At 51.4% G+C, this 22,991-nt stretch overlaps 1 protein-coding gene across 1 annotated transcript in view; it reads left to right on the top strand.

Moving 5' to 3' along the window:
- The window catches only part of LOC119383539 (uncharacterized), a 63,051-nt gene that overhangs the window by 26,897 nt on the left and 13,163 nt on the right, over positions 1–22,991 (top strand). Inside the window, exon 4 of the mRNA XM_037651749.1 lies at positions 11,023–11,118. Within this exon, the coding sequence (XP_037507677.1) occupies positions 11,023–11,118 (96 nt within the window). The remainder of the gene's footprint in view (positions 1–11,022; positions 11,119–22,991) is intronic.

Raw genomic sequence — 22,991 nt, 5'->3', positions numbered from 1 at the left:
CATTTCCTCGGGGTCTCAGTAAAATTGCAATGATTTATAGCCTAGTGGGTTCTTCGCAAGTGCACTTGTATTGGTTGCCAAGGAAGCCCATAAGCGCATGATCCACTTCCTCGGGGTCTCAGTAAAGTTCTCCCCCCCCCCCCCTCCGTCTTTCTCCCACGTCAACGTATGTTATACAGCATGACGGGCGAGGGAAATAGCGACCGGGCGTCACCGAATGCAAATTACATAACTGGTGGGCCGTTTAAACCTTCCGACCCATTACACAGGGCTGAGCCATAATTCTTCATCGTCGTCAGTCGTCGCGTCAACAAAGTGCACATAATGCCTTACAGACCTGTGCCTCGCTTCTCCGCCGGATGACGAATAATGGCTTAGTAGGTGCTTCCCATCTTCACAAAAATTGTGATTTATGGCGTAGTGGGTACCGTTCTAGTGTACTTGTATTGTAGCCCCAAGAGAGCTTACAACGGGCACTAGAAACGCCGCTCTTCCAGCTTTCGCTGTGACTGTGCTGCGGTATCAGCGCAGGCCTGGCGTTTTTTTTCAATTTTCGAGATGAATCTTGTTTACTTTCTGTAATGATTCCAAAGGCCAAAGTCAATATTGCCACGCCCACTTCTTGTCTTGTTTTGATGTATCCGGGTGTGACCGGCAGGGACGGTTATCAACGCTCGACGCTGTCCGCGAAGTAGTGTTCTAGAAGCGTCGCGATTGTAGTAGATCGGTTTGTTAAGATTGCGCCCCGCACGCGAATGTTCCAGCTTTGTCTAGAGATTACGCCGCCACCAGCGATATTGCTGGAAAGTTCGATAGCGCCTGTATAAAAGCCGACGCGCGTGACCGCTTGTCAGTTGATCGACGGACGACGCCCTGTTCGCCGCTATCACTGTACAGCGTGTATTGCTGTAGTTCTAGTTCTCAGTTTCTCGGCCACAAGTTCGGCCAAATAACCTTTTTGATCTCGTACGTGCTGACTGTTGTCTTTGTCGACGTCACGACCACGTGACATCTGGTGGAGGTGCTGCTTCTTCCATGATCCGGACGCCCCCGCGAAGCGCTGACCCAAGCCCAAGCCGCGAGGAGGACGACGGCAAAGAAAACCCGGATCGTCGAACAAGCCGCAGGCAGAAGGGACTGCAGCCAGAGTACGGGCTCCTTCCAGAAAGCACCAGACAGCCCCAGGTACCAACACCGACCGCAGCGACGATGACCGACCCCGTGCAGCCTGCGCCGATATTTCTCCGGCAGCCCAAGGAGCCGCCAACTTTCCGCGGGTCGTCATTCGAAGACCCGGAAACCTGGCTCGAGACCTTCGAAAGGGTCTCAGTGTTCAACAACTGGGACTCCGAGGACAAGCTGCGCCACGTTTACTTTTACCTTGAAGACGCAGCAAGGACCTGGTTCGAGAATCGGGAGTCCACTCTTCGAACTTGGGACGCCTTTCGCAGCGCTTTCCTGCAGACGTTTGCAAGCGTCGTCAGAAAAGAAAGGGCCGCAGCCTTGCTAGAGACGCGGGTACAACTTCCAAATGAAAGCGTCGCCATATTTGGAGAGTAAATGACCAGACTGTTCCGTCACGCTGAACCAGCCATGCCCGAGGACAAGAAAGTCAGGTTGCTCATGCGAGGGGCAAACAAGAGCTCTTCGCTGGGCTGATGCGGAACCCACCCTCGACAGTTCAAGAATTAATCTCTGAGGCGACGACCATTGAGAAGACGCTGGAAATGCGCAACCGCCAGTTTAATCGCCGATCGATTCAAGACAGCCCAGCTGCTCATGCCGTCGGCTCCGACGACCTGCGTGAAACGATCCGAGCGATCGTGCGGGAAGAACTGCGCAAGCTATTACCCTTGCCACAACCTGAAGTTGCCTCGATTGCTAACATCGTCCGAGAGGAAGTCCAGCACTGGGCACCCTCGAGTCAGCGCAGCCGCAGCTGCAAGCAGTGAGCAATGCTGCTGCAGCCCGACGCAACGCCCCCCCTCCTCGCCCACGTCAAGACGCCGCGCCGCCCCAGCAATTCCGCCGCCAGGCACCACCGCCGCCGCCACCGAGGTCATACCGCCCGCCAGCCGGCCAGCGATACACGCCGAGGAAGACCGACGTTTGGCGCGCCCCTGACAACCGCCCGCTCTGCTACCATTGCGGGGAGGCTGGCCACACGTACCACCGCTGTCAGTACCGACAGATGGGGCTTCGAGGATTCGCCGTCAACGCGCCGCGCCCGCAGCCAGGCGAACAGCCTCGGGACGTCGACGACTACCTCTCCGGAACACACTGGCAAGAACGACGACCTTCCCGCTCGCCGTCGCCCGGCCGCTACATGTCTCCGCACCGCCGGCAGTACACTGGCCCAAACCGGGGCCGGTCACCTAGCCCGTATCCGGAAAACTAAGGGCAGCAACCGATGGAGGTGCGGTTGCTGTACGACGAACTACCGAAGATCCTCCGCCGACGACGACGACGTCGCGACGAAACCTTCAGAACACGACGCGAACCGGACAGACCCCTGACGACGAGATCTTGCGGACCGAAGTAGACCCGACGACGCAACATGGAAGCAGCGGAACAAACCAACGAAGCCGTGACCCGACGCCGAGACCCAACCGCGACGCAAGACGACGAACTAGCGACCTCGACGTTCTCATCGACGGGCCACAACGTCAGCGCTCTCGTCGATACTGGAGCCGACTATTGCGTCATCAGTGGGCCCTTCGCCACGAAGTTGAAGAAAGTTAAGACCGCTTGGGAAGGCCCCGAAATCCGCACCGCTGGAGGCCATCTTATAACGCCGATTGGTGTCTGCACGGCGAGAGTCACCATCAATAACCGGACTTATCCTGCGAGCTTTGTAATCCTACGAAGCTGCTCCAGGGATGCAATACTTGCAATGGACTTCCTAAGTGAACACGGCGCCGTCATCGACCTGAGGTCCGAGTCGATAACACTAACCTCAGATAAAGCGCTCCCGCCCCGCGCGACGCCAGGGAACCATGCATTGAATGTGATAGAAGAGCAGCTGACCATTCCGCCGCGTTCCAGCGTCATTATTTCCGTCGGCACCGAAAAAGCTGAAGACATCGAAGGTGTCATCGAGAGCGATCAGCGTTTCCTGCTAGACCGTGACATTTGCGTCGCAAGGGGCATTGCTCGGTTGCATGAAGGAAAAGGAAGCGTGATGCTAACGTACTTCAGCCAGGAATACAGACACCTGAACAGGGGCACGACGATTGCATACATCAAAGAAATCTTGACCGTCAGCGATGCGTTTGCCTTTTCAGATTCTGACGAAGCTACGACGACGATCCCTGAGCCACCCTTCGACGTAAACCCAAGTCTTCCCGCTCGTCAACAGCAACAGCTTCGACGCCTTCTGCAGGAATACAGGGACTGTTTCTCGTCGTCATCGCGGGTCCGACAAACGCCCCTTGCTAAGCACCGCATCATAACAGAAGAAAATACTCGACCACTCCGTCAGAGTCCCTACCGGGTTTCGACGCGGGAACGGGAAGCCATTAAGAAACAAGTCGATGAAATGCTACGCGACGACATCATCCAGCCGTCCAACAGCCCGTGGGCGTCTCCCGTGGTATTAGTGAAAAAGAAGGATGGGACCCTACGTTTCTGCGTCGATTATCGTCGCCTGAACAAAATCACAAAGAAGGACGTGTACCCTCTTCCACGAATAGACGACACCCTGGATCGACTCCACTACGCGAATTACTTTTCGTCGATGGACCTCAAGACCGGCTACTGCAAATTGAAGTCGACGAGAGAGACCGAGAAAAGACCGCCTTTATAACACCGGACGGCCTGTTCGAGTTCAAGGTCATGCTTTTCGGTCTTTGCTCGGCACCTGCGACTTTCCAACGAGTCATGGATACTGTATTAGCTGGCTTGAAGTGGCAGATTTGCCTTGTTTACTTGGACGACGTCGTTGTGTATTCCTCGAACTTCGACGAACACCTCCAGCGATTTCAATCCGTACTTCAAGCAATCAAGAACTCCGGGCTCACCCTGAAGCCAGAAAAGTGCCGCTTCGCGTACGAGGAGCTCTTGTTTTTGGGTCACGTGATCAGCAAGACTGGAGTGCTTCCAGACCCGCAGAAAACAGCTGCCATCGCCGCTTTCCCGCCACCCACCGACAAGAAGGCCGTGCGCCAATTTCTCGGCTTGTGCGCCTATTACAGACGCTTTGTCAAAGACTTTTCACGAATCGTCGAGCCACTAACGCAGCTCACGAAGACCGACGTCGAATTCAGGTGGCAAACAGCGCAAGTCGAAGCATTTCATGAACTGAAACGACGCCTGCAGACACCTCCGATACTTGCGCATTTCGACGAATACGCCGATACGGAGATTCACACCGATGCAAGCAGCATAGGACTCGGCGCCGTCCTTGTGCAGCGGACGGGCGGACAGGAAAGGGTTATCAGTTATGCTAGCCGGTCGCTGTCTAAAGCAGAGGTCAACTATTCCACAACAGAAAAGGAGTGCCTCGCCATCATCTGGGCTACGTCAAAGTTTCGCCCCTACCTCTACGGCAGGCCCTTCAAAGTTGTGAGCGACCATCACGCCTTGTGTTGGCTAGCTAACTTGAAGGACCCTTCAGGTCGCCTCGCACGGTGGAGCCCAGACTTCAAGAATTTGACATTACTGTCGTGTACAAGTCCGGAAGGAAACACTCCGACGCCGACTGCTTGTATCGTGCCCCCGTCGACCCACCAACGCCCGACAACCAGGATGACGACAGCTTCTTGGGAGCCATAAGTACCGAAGACTTCGCCGAACGACAGCGAGCCGACCCGGAACTGAAGGGTCTAGTGGAATACCTGGAGGGTAGGACCATCGTTGTCCCAAAAGTATTCAGGCGAGGATTGGCATCATTTTCCTTGAAAAACAACGTCCTCGTAAAGAAGAACTTCACTCCGGCCCGAACCAGCTACCTTATCGTTGTGCCTTCGGGACTGCGACCAGAAATTTTGCATGCCCTGCACGACGACCCAACGGCTGGGCACCTCGGATTTTCCCGAACGCTCACACGAGTACAAGAAAAGTACTACTGGCCGCGCCTTGCCGCCGACGTCACTCGCTACGTAAGGACGTGCCGAGACTGTCAGCGACGGAAGACACCGCCCACAAGACCAGCAGGCTTCCTTCAGCCGATCGAGCCTCCTCGGCGACCATTCCAGCAGATCGGGATGGACCTCTTGGGGCTGTTCCCAACGTCGACTTGCGGAAATAAATGGATCGTCGTGGCTACCGACTACCTCACCCACTACGCCGAAACAAAAGCCCTGCCCAAAGGCAGTGCCGCTGAGGTAGCCATGTTCTTCGTTGAGAACATCGTCCTTCGACACGGCGCCCCAGAGGTTCTCATCACCGACAGAGGTACGGCGTTCACGGCTGACCTGACTCAGGCGATCTTGGAATACAGCCACACAAGCCACCGCCGCACCACCGCGTACCACCCACAGACCAACGGCCTCACCGAGCGTCTAAATAAGGCCATCGCCGACATGCTGGCCATATACGTCGACGTCGAACACAAGACGTGGGACGCCATCCTTCCGTACGTGACCTTCGCGTACAACACGGCCGTACAGGAAACGACGCAGATGACGCCATACAAGTTGGTCTACGCACGGAGCCCGGCAACGACGCTCGACGCCATGCTACCAAACGTGACCGACGAGGAAAACATCGACGTGACCACCTACCTACAGCGCTGCGAAGAAGCACGACAGCTCGCCCGCCTACGGATCAAGAACCAGCAGACGACTGACAGCCGCCGCTACAACCTTCGACGACGCCACATGGAATACCAACCCGGTGACCGTGTATGGGTATGGACGCCAATACGCCGACGAGGACTTAGTGAGAAGCTTCTTCGACGATACTTCGGACCGTACAGGGTACTTCGACGCCTCGGCGCACTCGACTATGAGGTTGTCCCTGACGGCATTACGAACTCTCAGCGGCGCCGAGCGCGACCTGAAGTCGTCCATGTCGTGCGCCTTAAGCCGTTTTTCGCGCGTTAGCGCGCCTGGAGACTCTATTTTTTTCGTTTGTTATTGTAATTTATGTGTGTATGCATTTGTTTTTTTTCTCTTCTATGTTCTCTCACAAGCATCGGGACGATGCTTTTTCAGAGGGGGGGGGGGGGCAATGCCACGCCCACTTCTCGTCTTGTTTTGATGTATCCGGGTGTGACCGGCAGGGACGGTTATCAACGCTCGACGCTGTCCGCGAAGTAGTGTTCTGGAAGCGTCGCGATTGTAGTAGATCGGTTTGTTAAGATTGCGCCCCGCACGCGAATGTTCCAGCTTTCTCTAGAGGTTACGCCGCCACCAGCGATATTGCTAGAAAGTTCGATAGCGCCTGTATAAAAGCCGACGCGCGTGACCGCTTGTCAGTTGATCGACGGACGACGCCCTGTTCGCCGCTATCACTGTACAGCGTGTATTGCTGTAGTTCTAGTTCTCAGTTTCTCGGCCACAAGTTCGGCCAAATAAACAGTTTCATCTCGTACGTGCTGACTGTTGTCTTCGTCGACGTCACGACCACGTGACAATATAACTCACCGTTTATTGAGCCATCGATAGCCAGCATGCTGCCGTAAATGCTTCGCGTTGATGTAGCAGCCTCATTTGTTCTTTGCCGACACTGTGCACCGCCGTTGAAGCACATGTTGAAATCCGAGAACAAGAGGAAGTGACGATCATCGTGAAGTGTACATTCAGTTAATGGTGAGTTAGCGCAGGCTCCACCATGTGGAGTGCAGTTTCAGTCTTCAATGGCTCCAATCGCACTCTCAAATTCGTAAGGACTGCTTAGTCGCACATCTGAACTATTTTACTGTATGTTTCATTGCCATGAAACTCGAGAGAAAGAACCGTCATAGGCGAGTTCGAGCGGTACATAGGTATTCGCGACAGCACTTCATTCTTAGAGTAGTATGGTGCACATTCTCGGCAAAGGATTGTGTGTGAGGCCTCACAAGCTCCAAGAACCAGATCGTGGCAAATGCGGTCCGGAATGATTTATGGAACTTTACTGTAAGAAACATTCCTGACGGATATCATTAGGCCGATATTGCCGCGCAACGCAGCTGACTATGCAGTGATTGCCTACCTTTTCACCACTGTAGCGAATAGAATACCTTATTTGAAGGAATACGCCGGGTATGCATGGCCATCACGGAGGCCATCGCAAACATCGAATGTCTTCTGCCTTCGCAGTACCAATCATTACTTTAGATGCAGTACATTCACCGTGTTTTGATTGACCAGCACATTGCCCGCAGAGTAATTGGTATATGTAGAAAGCTACGTAGAATGACCAATTAAAAACTGATTTACACCAGACTATCACCGCATCATTTCATCAACAAATTGAACAGAACTTCAATTGGCTTACGCACAAAAGGCTCAAGAGAATGGCATGAAGTCAATCGGGAGACAGTCTATGGCAATACCCGAAAGAAAAAAGTGCCCAGCTTCTGCTATAGTGGCACAAGGCTGAAACCATCAGCGGAGATAGTGTTCGACCTAGCTAAGTTTTGCTAGTGAAGCCAAGCGTTTTGCTAGCGATGCTAAGCTTTTGCTAGTAGTACTATGGCTAGACCTCTCTAGACATGTCACTTGACTATATATGCTGGGGAAGGTACGCTACGTGGTGGAGTTGCTTAGCGCATCACGCTGCGGAGCGAGGGATCGCAGGTTCGAGCCCCGGCCGGCGTTTCGGAAAAATGTTCTCGCGAACTAATTCTGCATAAACAAAACGACACGTTATCGCCGGCGGCAAGTACCTGCCGAGAGTGTCCATAATATTGCTATCGCGATAAAGGTATCCTGTCCGTGTGTCGTTAAACATGGAAAATGCTCTCTGACGAAGCCGGAAAATTTCTACGCGCAGGGGCTAAAGTCTACGCTTGCAGTGCCCAAAGAAACTGAGCACCGTCGCGAAATCAAGGAATTCGTGATTCTGCGATGTCAGAAAACAGAAACATCACGTAAAACATCACCCAATGCAAATGCCGCAATTTTGCGTAGATGTAATGAGGCACATCGTACCAGCGAAGCTATTTAGACAGTATTTTTAGATTTATTTCCATAGCCAAGATTGCTTATACAGTATTGATTGGCATGGCTTACCTGTATGATAGGTAATACATATGCTGTACAGCTGTACAGCGTTCGGCAAATGAAACGCAATACTAGGAACGTGTAGGTAGCGGCGGTGTTTGCGCCGCCGGTGAGCCTTCGTGAACGCAAGCTGGTGCATTGTCGCATACACTGAGGGTGACAGGGCTGGTGACGTGTGAAGTCTGCATCCGGCCGACAGTCGTTCGGTCCGCGTCGCTCAGTGGAGCTGCCGGAGCACTGAAAGCCATGAATTTTACACGGCGTTCTCATGCCCCACTGCTCGAAGCACGCCTCCCGCCGTGGTACCTTTTGCACGTTTGACGCGTCTGAAATTATCTTTTTCTGTACCTTTGGCGGCCCCCTAGCGTGTCATAATGTTTTGGAGGAAATTTGAGGCACTCACGGCACTTTGCGTCCTCAGGAAAACGAGGAAAGCGGGCCCAGAGAACTCACTAAGGTACTTTGGGCCATACTAGCAGTCACCGCAGAGGAATTAAAATCATTTTTCGCGGGTGCACAAGGAGCACCTCCGAAATTGCGTCTGCGACACATGCGCGCCAAGCAGGGCCGCGCGGCAAGGTAGCGGGGTGTAACAACCGTGGCGCACAGCGTCACGCGGCCCACCGCAAGCCACAGACCTAAAAATTGTCGGCCGGATGCTGAATCTATACGACACCAACACTGTCATCCTCAGCATATACAACAATGCACCAGCTTGCTTTCACGAACGCTCACCGGTGGCGACACAAACGCCGGCAGCCACGCGTTCCGAGTATCGCACTTCATTTGCTGAACGCGCTACATATACTGTATACTGTACTTGCATGTGATATAATGTATGTTGTATAACGTAACTCTATTACATCAGCAGTTGTGATAACGGTTGTGTAACACTAGTTCTGGTGGTGCTTGTCTAACGTCACTTGTGCTTGCAGTGTTTGCTCTCTGCTCTCGTAACGACGACAAATGTAACCTATTTACTGCTATGAATCAGCATACAATAGTCAAGCGGGACTCGTGCCCGCAGGAATACGCCAACGAAAGCTTATGATATGGATATTGTGGCACCATAGCGTGCACCCCGTTTCAATAAAACAAACGCTTGGGCTCCGCCACTCTGGTACAGTGGTTACGGTGCTTGGATGCTAAGCCAAAAGTCGCGGGTTCAATCCATGCCGCGGTGGTCGCATTTCGATGGAGGCAAAATGCTAAAGACATGTGTAGTGTTCGATATCAGTGCACGTTGAAGAACACCATGTGGTCGAAATTTCTTGAGCCCTCTACAACGGCGCGCCTATAACCATAAATCGCGGTTTTGGCACGTAAAACCCCAGATATTAGGATGTTTGTGCTCTAACGCTACGTTACGCGAAACCACAAGCTAACTTTTAAGAGCTGGTATAGTCGTCGTTCCTGGACTGGTCAAGCGGAGTATGCACACAGCTCACTTTAGTCAATTCCGCCGCGGTGGTGTAGCGGTTTCAGTCCTCGGGTCGATCCTCGGGTTAGGCTGCTCGGATCGCACCCGCTGCCCGAAGGTCGTACGTTCGATCCCGGCTGCGGCGGTCGCATTTCGATGGTGGCGAAATGCTAGAGGCCCGTGTGCAATGTACTCTGCAATGTCAGTGCACGTGAAACTGCACCAGGTGGTGGAAATTTTCCGAGCCTTCTTCTACTGAGTCCCTTATAATCATATCGTGCTTTTAGGGCGTTAAACCGCAGTATTATCACCTCAGGCAAAGACATAGATCCGCCCTGTGAGACCTAGCTCAAAGCCAAACAATCAGCCACCGAGAGGAACTCGTCCACGGTTTCGCATTATATTGACTCCCACATTGCGTGGAATCTGCCGAAATTCTTTTTAAAAGCGAAGCTCTTGAAGACAGCGTAACTTTGCGGCCTATCCTGTGTGGCCTATCCTGTGCAGCCTATCAGGTGTGTGCCACAGAAATTGGGTAAATCCCACTGATCACCAATGGTCCTTTAAAAATAAAGAAGACAACACTTAGCCCAACACTAGATAACGGGTAAGGCAACGGCGGCTGCGAAAAGGCCCCGAAGCGATGGAAGGCCTACGCCAACGACGACCCTACCGTCGATCTATGAGAGGTGCAAAGACTTGTTTTCAGCGCCAGTTTCCGTCTCGATTTGGACATATGTGTTATATCTGTGAGTGTATGAGAGGTGCGAGCGCTTGGTTTCAGCCCAAGATTTGTCTCTGGAGTTTGGACACGCGTGTCATGTCTGTGGCTATCTGTGGTTTAACTTGAACCTCCCTGCGCTGCGCATCAACGTAGAAACAACCCACTATCAACTAGCTAAAGCCTAGCAACGACCTAGAAGTAACCTAAAAACAAACCTCATCACCTAGCTAAGGGCTTGAAGCAACCCATAAGCAACCAGATTAGTCTACAGAATCGTCCAGTGCCGCTGTGTCAAGCTGGTGTGGCTTAGCGCAAGCATGCACAATTTTTCTTATCGAAGCCTATTTCGCTTTCGTTATGCTCGGTTTCTGGACTGAGCTAAATGCTATCTTTTTTTCGTATTCTATCATTACCTTCTTAACAATGAAGGGAATAATTGAGCTAGCAAATGATTCGCTCACTAAATATTTTACTTAAAGGCCAAAGTTGACGTTGTCTGTACGTCTGCGTTTCCGTTGTTAGTGTGGTCTGTAAATTAAACTCGGCCCAATACCACCTTCTAAGCTGTATGTGCTTTGAAAGGCACAGAGGAGCTCGAGTTTTCAGTTAATGATGCTCTCAAGGCGCTATAGAAGAAACTGAGAAACCTCTCTGTCTTGTCAATTTTTAGAAAGCAGTCACATGTTTTAAAGGTTACGCAATAATTTTGCTTTTTGTATGCATTCTAGGCCATCAACCATGTGCAAAAATTAAAAGCCAGTGCAGGAATCAGCACACAAGACCGAATTGTCTGACAAAACATGGGACGGAATACTTCCAATGCTGTAAGCAGTTTCACCGTTCGCCTTTGTGTTAAAGTTCATTGACGTTTTCCGAAATTATAGGCATTTATGTGTAATGGCTTTCATTGAAAGGCAGATCTGTCACTGTTGGATTTCTCGCGAAACACACTAGGAGGACGCTTGAGCTTCGCCTTCAATAGTGCTGATACTGAAATATGCGACGTCATGTTTCAATGTGACCTGACCTAAAAAGTTACTGATCCTACGAGAATAGGTCAGGGGATGAAATGTGTCCTAGATATATATCTTGTGAGTGGCAATTTAAAAGAAAGTATGTCGTTTGAGGTTAGAAGTGACATATCGGATCAATAGGCTGTGGTACTGACACTAAAGGGAGTTGCACTTAATCCGCAGAGGGTAGAGAATTAATTTCCCAATTTGTCGAAAGGAGATGACGAATCAATAACTGATGTTCTCGCCTTTCAATATGATCATTTCAATGCAGCTAATCGTAGTGTGGAAGATCTGTGGCTTTGCTTTAAGAGTATATTCCAAGATTGTGTGCCCCGTTTCATCTCTTTAATTACTAAGGGAACAGAAAATCAGAATCCCTGGATAACAAGAGACATTACAGCTGAAGCGAAAATTGAAACGGTTAAAAAAATCGAACAAGGAGAACAGTGCTAGTTTAACAACAAAGATCTGTAATATACGCGAAGAAATTAAAGAAAATTCTTTCGTCACTAACAAAGTATTTAAACGAAGAATTACCGTCATTTATTAAGATGTGTCCAAGGAAATTTGGGAAAGAGGTCACTCCAGGCACGTGCTCTACCAGCGTATTTCATTTAGAGGGAAACTTCAAGAGTGACGACGAAGTTGCCTGTAAGGCTTTTATTAACTATTTCAGCAGTGCGTACACAAGAGGTAATAATCATCTCCTATCCTTCGATGCAAACCTACATCCAATATCAAATATCATCATTTCTGAAAAAAAAATGTATCTAAAGTATTTTTAAATCTGGATGTAAAAAAATCTGTTGGACGAGATGAGATATCGAATCCCTTCTTAAAATGGTACGCAGGGTGGTGCGCAAAGTATTTGTGTGTATTGTATACTAGGTCTCTGAACGAAGGTGTGTTACTTGATGACTGGAAGGTTGCCCGACTTGAGCCTCTACACAAAGCAGGTGACAAAACACAAAAAAATATCGACAAGTTTTGATAACCTCGACAGCTTGTAAAATATTAGAGCACATAGTTCAAAACACATCGTTACATTTCTTGATGAAAACCGAGTACTAACGAGACCACAGCATGGGTTTCCACATGGATATTCAACCGCTACGCAATTGGTTGAAACCGTACACGATTTTGCTGCCGCACTAAATAAAGGAGAACAGCTAGATGTCATTTTTATGGCCTTTCAAAAGGCATTTGATGAAGTTTCTCTTACAAAATTACTTCACAAATTGCAATATATCTTTAAAAATTCAAAACGTATTATCAACACAAACACACAAAAATTAGTTTCACTCCTGCTCTGCTTAACTTCCTGTTTATTGTGTCCTTGAACCTCTATTATTTCTCTTATTTATAAATGACATAATAACCGACCTTTCTGTAAGTGTAAAGCTTTATGCTGATGATTGTGTGTTATATACAAAAATATCACCAGATGGGGATCAAATAAGGTAGAATAATCTATTTAACAAAGGCGTTTCTTTGTACCACGAATGGCAAATGGAAATTAATCACCACAAAACAGTCTATATGAAAATAACAGTAAAGAAAAATCCTTTGTTATCAGTACGGCACTAAATGCATCGCGCTAACAGAAGTTGCAGAAAACAAATGCCTTGGATGATGAATAACTGTTGATCTGACGTGGAACAAACATACTGACATGATTACAGGTAACTTCTAAACACTTTTTTTCTGAAGCGATGCTTATTCTACGTCGTCTGTACGCATGCTAGCATATAAAACATTAATTCGTGCAATGATTGAAAATGCTGTGATAATATGGGATTCATTACCTACACGCAATATTATTCAACTGGAAAACGTGCAGAAGAAAGGCTTACGTTTTATTTATAACTCCCAGTCAAACATCAGTATCTGAGCTATTAATGAGAAGTGACCTACAATCCGTTGGGAATAGAAGCCTCATATGCAGCCTATAGTTTTTAACTGAAACGTTGTGGTAGCCAATTGATAGCCATAGAATAATTGGCCAATAACTAATTATTTCTAGAAAATCACTGCCCGTGCTTGCCCAAAATGAAAACAATGAAATCTTAGCAAAATCAGGCATCTCCTCGCAAAACTTCGCAAAATTTCCCAAAACCAAACCAAGCACTACCTGGAAAAGCCAGGAGCAGTTAACAGCCGACCGGGGCCGTCGTGACCCAACCTTGCGTCACAGCAACTGTTTTTGCTTTGCGCGTGCACTTATCACCGCATCCAATATATATATATATATATATATATATATATATATATATATATATATATATATATATATATATATATATATATATATATATATATATATATATATATATATATATTTAATTTTCTGATAACGCGAGAAAAAAATTTGCGAACTGACCGACCACAAGGTTGCGCGAAGTTTCTTTCCCTCGCCTTCAGCGCAGTATTCCAGCGCGGACCTGTCCGCAGCGTCTAATACACGTCCTACATCCTACAACTGCTTCTCACTCATTTAAATAATAACGCTATAGACAACGTCAAAAAAAGTCACAGTTTCGCCGTAATGGTGATGCAATGAACGCGATAGCGAGAAATTGAAATGTCAGATGAAGAACGAGAAGCAGCTCGATACTTGCAGCACGCCGCTGAAGCACAAAGAAGGACGGCCGAAAATAACGCACAGGCATGCACAGGGCAAGCGTGAACTAACAACTGTCACATTTGTTACGTCTTTGTGCTTGAGCAACGCGCTGCAAGTGTCGACAAAGGAGAATCAGATGTTCTTAGATATTTCTTTTTCTTTTAAACGGCCCCTAAATCCCACAGAGGTCGAAATTCGGTTGTGGCGTTGCAGTTTTGCACGAGTGAACTGTGAACGCTGGTGGCGTTGCACGCGCTTTCTCATTACCCTCTTTCCTTCACTAGGCTGCGTTCGTCGGCTCGTCTATCCACCGCTCAAAGAGGTGGATAGACCTCTCGAAGAGAGAAGCAACTTCTCGAAGAGAGAAGCAACTTTATCAAAGGGAAAATATTTTCACAAAGGGATGGCGGTCAGGCCGTGCCTGGCCGCCACTTCCTCGGCTGGTTGTATGGCCCGGAGCTGTACCTCGAGGCTCGTACTGCGGAGAACACTTTCTCGCGCCTCGGGCGAGAGAGTGCTCAGGAAATAAGGCAGGGTGGATCCTCTCTGCAATCCCATAAAATGTGAGAGAGGGAGGCGACGGAGCCACACTGCGAGCAGTGTGCACTGAACAGATCGGGATGAATGTGTGCTTACACTTGTGGGCACGGGAAGGAATTCGTTTGGAGGCGACGCCACGCGATCGCCTGTGGTTTTGCGATTTTATGATGCGGCGGTGGTTTCGTTCGACGCTCGAGGCGATAGTGCTCGGCTATTTCGCGATAGGAAGTCAGGGACTCGCCGAGGTCCTCGGGGTCAGAGGCGCGGGCCCACCACTCGGTTGACGAATTCTCGAGGTTGCCGGTGGGCGGCCTCGTTCCCCGGGTTTCCCGCGTGTGCCAGGACCCAGATGAGAGATATCGGAGGAGGATCCTCGTCTTCGAAGACGGCGAGGGACTGAAGGAGGCGTAAGGTAGCGGGAGCAACGGTGCCAGGAGCGAAATAGGAGATCGCGGTTTTCGAGTCTCTGAGAATCATGGTGAACTCGGACGACACCGCGAGAGCTATGGCTGCTTCCTCGGCTTCGGCGGAGTGGAGGGCACGGACGGAGCCAGCTACTCGTAACACTGCGTTAGTGTCCAGGGGGGGGGGCGCAGGTAGCCATTGCGCTGAGTGGGTACGTGTTTGGTTGAGAGGAGTAGCGTGCAGCGTGCACGTAGGCCGCATCGGGCCGCGAAGCGTAGGCGTCGTGTAAGGCTTGGGCTCGGGCTCACCGTCTACCGTCGTAATGCCCAGCAAGCATATTTTTCGGCAGTGGCTTGATGATAAAACGTCGACGTAAAGGCGGAGGTATTGCGGCCGGGTCTGCGCCCCATGGCGAGGCGGTGATGCCGACGCGAGCGAGTATCCAGCGGCCGGTCTTGCTGCAGCGAAGTCGCTGGATTTGTGCTGTGCAGTGCGCTTCGACGAGTTCGTAAACAGTGTTGTGGATGCTGAGGCTGCGGACATGCGAAGTAGAAGTTGTACGGACGAGGCCAAGAGCCGTCTTGTACACTTTGCGGATGAGTCGGTCGACCCTGTCCCTCTCGCATCCCAGTAGGCGAAGGTACGGTAGCGCGTACGTGAGACGAGAGATGACGAAGCCGCGGATAAGCTGGAGCATGTCCTTTTCTTTATTCCTTGCTTTCGAGCCGACACGCGGGTCATTTGAGGCGGGTCGTTTGAGTAACGGTGACGGTGAGGCGTTCTAGCGCGATGGTACTTCGTTGATTCGATTGAACGAATAGGCCTAAAATGCGGATGTGGTCAACGTGCGGTACGGCTACACCATTGACATAGACGTGGATGGCCGGTGGGGGAGGAGACATTCCCTACGGCGTTCGGGAGGGCGAAGCAGAAAGAGCTCCGACTTGCTCTCCGAGCACGTGAGGCCCGCCGACGTCGCGTGGCTAGCGACGGCGTCGGCCGCATGTTGGAGAGTCACCTCGATCTGGCCGTCTGAGCCCGTAGTCATCAACAGCGTGACCTCGTCGGCGTAGATGGTATGGTGGAGGCCTGGGATTCGATCGAGCGATGAAGGGAGTGTGCGCATGGCAGGGTTAAATAGGAATAGAGACAAAACTGCTCCCTAGGGGGTGCCTCTGTCTCCGAGTGTAAGGCGTTTAGAGGCGGAGCCGCCGGTCAACGAAAATTCGGTGGTGCGGTTAGACAGGAAGTCGCATACGTAGTTGTACGTCCGCTCGCCTGGGCCAGTGGTGTCAAGGTTTGAGGCGATGGCAGTGTGCCGCACCTAGTCGAAGGTCTTATGAAGATCAAGACCGAGCACGGCGCGAGTGCCGGCTTTCGGCGGGGTCCGAAGGAGGTCATGGCGTATCTGCACGAGCGCGTCTTGCGTAGATAGGTGGGCGCGGAAGCCGAGCATCGTGGGAGGGAAGAGGTCGTTTTCTTCAGCGTAGGTCTGTAATTGCGGTAGGACAACGTGTTCTACCAGCTTGCGAAGACAAGACGTGAGCGATATGGGGCGCAGGTTCGTGATGTCCATCTTCTTGCCTGGTTTCGGGATAAATACGAGCTTCGCGTGCCTCCACTCTTGCGGTACATGACCCGAGCGCAAGCACTCGTTCGCGTACTGCGTGAGCGCAGCCACCGATTTGGCGTCGAGATTTCGGAGGGACTTGTTGCTTACGCCGTCAGGACCAGGCGCCGAGGTTGTGTGTAGTTTGAGCATGGCCGCGTAGATTTCCGCCTGCGTGATATCTTCGTCCAGTTGGGGGTTCGTTTTGCCGCTATACGGAAGCAATGTCTCCGGCGGGGCCTCTCGCGAGGTGAGGCTCACGTAACGAACAGCTAGCTAGTTGAGCAGCTCGGCGTCCGTTAGCGATGTAGGAGCCGTTGCAGCTGTTTTTGCGCAGAAAATTTTGACGAGCAGGAATCGAGCAAGTGCCGCAGTATGTGCCACGTTCTCTTGGAGCTCATCTGCCCAGTGAGGCCGTCACATAGCTGGCCCCATTGCTGTCGCGTGAGGGTGAGGCTGTGGTTCTCGATTTTGCGCAGTAGCGTCTTGATGCGGCGGCGTAGCTTCTTGTTGTGATGCTGCCTTCGCCACCTGCGCAAGAGGCCAGCGTGTGCGTCCCACATGTGGAGGAGGCGAGAGTCCGTTGTTGGCAAGTCGCCGGTGGTCTCCACTTAGCGGGTTATGGCTTGCACGTGCTCTTGCAAGGAGGTGATCCATTCGTCGATGTCTGTAATGGTGTCGGGGGCTTTTTTTTCACGGAACTGGCGGAATTTCAGCTACTCCGTAATTCTAGACGTGGGTTTCGGCTTCTTACTTAGGCGCGTCTGGACTGTGATCGCGAAGATGTTGTGGTCGCTGCCTGCCTAGAGTCCCGTATTGTCCCAAGTAGCGCGCATCACGTTCTTGCACAGCGTGAGGTCTGGCGAGGTGTCGCGGCACACACTGTTGCCTATGCGTGTGAGCGGCTGCTGCGGGTCGTTAAGCAAGGTGAGGCGAAGGTCCTGTACTAGCGACCAGAGCTTTCTTCCTTTCGGGTCCGTGTGCATATAACCCCAGTCGGGATGGCGTGCGTTAAAGTCGCCGAGCAACAGCAGCTGTGCGTCACCGACGAGAGCGATCGCCTCACTGAAGAGGTGGGAGAAGTCTGCCGCTTTCTCACGTGGGGAACTGTACACATTCAGGATGAACAGCGAGTTGTCTGTGCGCTTGCGTGCAGAACCTCGACGAGCGTGTGCTGAATGCCCGTGGCTTCTATTTCGTGCTGCACGGCTGTGAGGCCGTTGTGAACGAGCGTACCTATGCAGGGGGAAGCGCGCGAACCGGGCTGATGGTAGGCCGCGTAACCGGGGAGGGGGAGGGAGTGGATGTCTCTTGCAGGGCAATAACATCCGGGACCGGTTGCGTCGCCTGCGGATCAGCTTGTCGTTTCTTTACGAGCTGCTGCACGTGGCTCCGTTTCTTACTGTACCCCCTGCAGTCCCACTGCCACATTGTCAGTGTTAAACGCGCCATGATTAAGCTGTTGTGGGTTTGGGGCCCGCCTGCAGCGTGGCAGGTTGGCCGAACGCGGGCTAACGCTGGCGCCGCTCGAGGCGCGCCTGGATTTCGGCTGTGGTGTTCTCCGTGTAATTTTTAAGGGCGTTCACTGAAGTATTGGTGGCCTCCGTATAACTCTTGAGGGCATTCAATGAGCTTTTCGTGTCCGCAATGGCCTGTTGCAGAGTGTTGAAACGGGTTTCAAATTTGGCGTCTAGAGCTGTGAGAGCCGCAGATACTGCCTTCGAGACCGCCGCGGCGATATCGGTATTCGCATGAAGCGACGCAGTGGAGGTGTTTGCTATGCGCTTACCCGCGCGCTGCGATTGGGGCTGGGACGGTGGAGAGGCGGCTTCCATCGGTTGCAGCGCGGCTGCGGGTGGTTGCGCAAGGTTTCTGTCTAGCTTTGCTTCTAATGATTGGATGTTTTGTGTAAGGTTTCCTATTTGGGACACTAAATTAGAAATCTCAGACTGCTGCGAGGAGAGGAGAGGAGAAACATCTGGCGTCTTTCGTTAAGCAGCTGGCGTCTTTTCGTTTTGCTTTTAGAAAACATCTGGCGTCTTTCGTTGGTTTATTTCATCAATCAGCGGCGTTTTGAACAAATTTTTATTGTTTAATCACGCACAGGAGAAATCTCACCAGGCACTACCTTGTAGGTAAACAATGGCTGCTAATGGGAATGAGAGACAGAAGAAGTCGGCTTTTAGCTAACGCTTACACTTCTACTTCTACTAACGTTTCCTACTGGAACATGCCAATGGCTGCTAATGGGGAATGAGAGACAGAAGAATTCGGCTTTTAGTTAACGCGCACGCTGCGAATTTTTTATTGTTCAACAACGGACAGGAGAAATCTCCCACCGGCACCACCTTGGAGGTCAAGATCTGGTACTAGCGTTAAGACTGGTTACGCACTACGACGGGGACGAACGGGTGCCGCCATAAAGGAAGAAAAAACGTTTTTGGTGCCGCTTTAAGGAGCTTCGCCCCTAAAACACGTCCGCTCTTTTTGAACACTCGAGAGCGACACTTACCACTTCTCCGAGTGCCCTACTTCAGCGTCCGAGGTGGAAACGCAAGAAGCGTGCGCATCTGCCATCAGCAAGCATGTTCTTATTGGTCCACTGACAGCGTCTCTTGCTCGCGACGTCCCCTAATGATACAGGCGACGTCACGATGGCTGTTGTCGATAGAAGAAAGGCATGGAGAGGAGCAGGCGAGTGTGTGTTGGTGGTTTAGTGGCCCTTTAAACTGCGGCGCGTGGAGTGACCCCTGCGTCTCCTGCCGCACAGGGGCGTTTGATGCACGGTGTGCCTGGTGTTCTTTGTTTTCTTTTCCTTCGACATCACGAGTGGGTACAGAAAAGGCTCACTTTGTCGTGCGCGTCTCAAGGGCAGTTTTCAAACTGAAAGAAAATTAGGAACGTTGTGTGATAGAAAACACGCTCAAGCTCCTCCGCGATTTGCTTACCACCAGCGGTGAATGATGTATATAAATTACTCGCCGTTTTAGGGGCGAAGCTCCTTATAGCATCACCTGGTCGGTCGTCGCTCCATGCGGCGTTCCCCCGCCGTCGCGTCTCCCGTATCATTCAATAGATGGAGCTGTCCCATAGAGATGCATGCAAACTGCAGTTGGGTGACGATATACTAGATGGCGCTGTCCCATAGAGATGTGTGCAATATGTGTGAAAAAAAGAAGAAAAGAAAGAAAAAGAAAAAAAGAAGAAAAAGAGAAAAAGGCAGCGGCACCCTGAACGCTAGATGGCGTGCAGTAATCAAAGAGGCGTATCGCTTTTAATACTGCTGGGCGAAACCACTGAACATTTCACGGTGTAACCATGATTGCTTCAGGAGCTTCGCCCAAGCTCTTCATCATTCACCCGTGGAAATGCGGTAGTTTTTCGCCGTCGCATGCATGGGGCATGGTTGAGTTGTCTAATGCAGCGGGCTGAGGAGCGAGGGGCTGATGGTTCTAGTCCCCGGTCGGGTGCTTGGGAATATGTTTTCTTCTGCTTTATTTTTATTTCTGCCTTTTTATATATATAAATATAAATATCCGAGACATGACGGCAACGGCGACGGCAGAAATCAGCCGAGAGTGTTCATATAATTGCTATCACAAAAATTACACCATCTCCCGCTAAAGGGGACCATGAGGCGATGCGAAGCCGGAGCACTTGCACGATCGCGTTCCGTTGGCGATCGTTGGGCATGCTACCGACCTCGCATCGTGGAACGCGAAGAGGGACGCTACGCGCGTCGTATCTTCCATCTAGCCTGGCCGTTAATTCTCACACGGCGAGCGGGGAACGCGTTCGACAGGCGGGCGAGAGGGGGGCAGCGTAGGAGAGGAGAGAGAAGGGGAGGGGACGCGCACGCGCTCGAGCTTACCGCGGCGTTGCGCAGGAGAGAATTTCGGCATGTCTAGCCCGCGTTTCAGAGGAAGAGTGGAAAGGGGGAGGGGAGAGGGGTATGGGAGAGGTGGGAGGGGAGAGGTAAAGTGGAGAGGGAAGGTGGAGAGGCCTTCATCATCGCTTCGGGTCGCGACATGCGGAGCCGTGCAGCTCGTTGGTGTTTCTGCTACACCTTCTATCTTGCTCACACTTGAATTCTCGGTTACGTCGGACTGTCGGGCCCAATTATCTGCGTCAGCGCTGATAAAATCTAAACCTGGGCCCTCACCGACGGTATCGCCGAACCCTTTAAGCGTCGCGTCCTTGCTATTGTCAGCCACTACGCTAACAGTGTTTAAGTTTGACGATTCCGAAACGACCTTTCGAGGCACGAGCAAGGTTTCCAGCTTCTCCTTGAGCCCATCAGGGTGGCTGGTACAAACCTCGTCCACGCAAGGAACGTTTTCCGGAATTGTCCCGAACTCTAGACCGGCCAAGGCCTCATTCTCAACCTGCTCTGCTTTCATCCTCTCTTGAAACGGTTGGGCCTTTCTCTGGCGCGATCTCGAAAACGGCGACCTGTCGCTCGTTGTTCTCAGGAGAAGGATCCCTTTGCATACCAATCTTCCTTTCCTCTCTCCTACCAGATATTCCGAATCTCGGGAATAAAGTTGCCTTAATTACATCGTAGTTGTCCGCGTCCTTCTCACTGAGTCGCGCAACAACCTCAACTGCCTCACTGGGCAGAACTGACAATAACCCCTGAGACCAAGTGTCTCGCTCAAAAGACAGTTCCTCACACAATTGTTCAAATTCTGCAAGATATAGGCCGATATCCCCTGATACCACATATGGCTGCATATACCTTGACATCTTGAACTCTGCCTTTGTGTTGAGAAGAGGTACCACTCGCTGGGGCCAACTGCCCGACCTCTTACTCAACTCCAGGAGTCTACCTTGACTTCTAGTTTGCGGAGCTCAATCTCGCGCTCACGCCACCTTTCCTCTCTTTCACGCTTACGCCTCTTTTCTTCCTTTTCCTTTTCCTCTCTTTCACGCTCGCGGCGTTCCTCTCTCTCCCAGTGTCTGAGCCGCTCTTCCGTATTTTGCTTGGCGTATTCCCATTCATCACAGAGCTCCTCATCATCGACCCCCAAATCAATGATTGCCTGTATGATTAGGGATTTTCGTGCCAAACCCTTTGTATCTATCCCCTATTCCTTACACAACAGCAACAAGTCCGGCTCCTGCAGCTTCTGTAAATCCATGATCGTCCTGAGTGCCCGCTACTTCCAAAACAACTATCCGAGAGTACGTAACCTTGTGTCTCTCGACAAAGTTATCTACCAGTTCTAAAACCCTCGTTTAGAACCTGGTCCACATCAAAGGAAAAGCCAAGCACTCACCCACACGTGATCGATGTCTCGAGACAGCTGCATTCCCTTAGGCCGACTGTTGTTGTCGCTTGTAGCTTCAGATCCCAGCGCTGATCACCAGTTGTCGTGCCTGGGTATTTGGATCCGTCCCTTCTCGGCAACCTGGTTGTTGCTACGATAGGGCAGCGTCGTACCTGGACTCCGTTTGGTAGCGTAGTCGAGTCTCCGGGTTGAGGAACTGATGCTAGCAAGATGGGAAAACAATAACAAGTTTACTGGCACTTTTGAACACTCAATTACATAGCTACAAGGTAAGAGTTCAGCGACGAGCGCATTGGATGAGCCTGTTACCGAGGGCTCAGAGCCCCATTTCTCACTTAGCACCGTCGTTTTAACCCCTCCGGCTGGCTCCTCCTTCTTGATGACCACCAATCACACACACGACCCCACCCACCATGGCACAGTCCATTGCACTGTCGCTGAGGGGTCGTTGCACTCTTGACGCAGCAAGGGTCCGGGGGTCGACGGCACGCAGGTGGGGGAAGCAGGACAACAAGTTCCTCGTGCTTGCTCGTCCGATTCTTCCCCGAAGGCAGAACGTGCTTGCTCCTCCGATTCTTCCCCGAAGGCAGAAAAGGGTCTGCGGCGACTCCTGTCCAAATATGCAGGTCATGTCGTTTCGGCAGCATACCAAGTCAAACCCAGGTGACCCATTGTCTGCAGCTTTGCCGTCCCGGGAACGCCGTTTCCAGGAAAGATGCAGGTGTTCTAGTAGTGTGAAAACGCCTCGCCCGCCGATTCTCATTGTCAGCGCGACGCCACCGACTGCCAGTCATAACAGCATGCGCAGTAAGGGTGGTCACGCCGCACACCACCACCGGATTGAGCTCCGCCTTAAGATACTTCGCATCTAATAAAACTAGCAGTTGTTCGTGAACGAATACAACCGATGAGCGAAGCTCCTTAGAAATGGGACGCAAACGACTACGCGCCTGATCTTGCTGCTGGCTTTCATGAAGGCGGTAGGTGGGGAGCGGGTGGGGAGAACGTCTTCTACGCTCAGTGGCGGAACGACTGAGTGAGTCAGTGCGGAGCGCGCAGCGCAGTGAGTGGGAGACAGGTGGGAGAGAGGTGCGAGCGGTGATGCGGCGTTTCATTGTCATTTTCGCCGGCTCCGCGTGGGGAGAGCGTCTGCTACTACCTTCGACAAAGCTCCCGTAGTGCGCTAGAATGGTGGTTGTCATTTCACAATCCG

The sequence above is a fragment of the Rhipicephalus sanguineus genome, chromosome 2 (assembly GCF_013339695.2).
Source record: "Rhipicephalus sanguineus isolate Rsan-2018 chromosome 2, BIME_Rsan_1.4, whole genome shotgun sequence".
Taxonomy (NCBI): domain Eukaryota; kingdom Metazoa; phylum Arthropoda; class Arachnida; order Ixodida; family Ixodidae; genus Rhipicephalus; species Rhipicephalus sanguineus.
The sequence above is the reverse complement of the archived record's forward strand: the minus strand, read 5'-3'. Positions and strand labels throughout refer to the sequence as shown.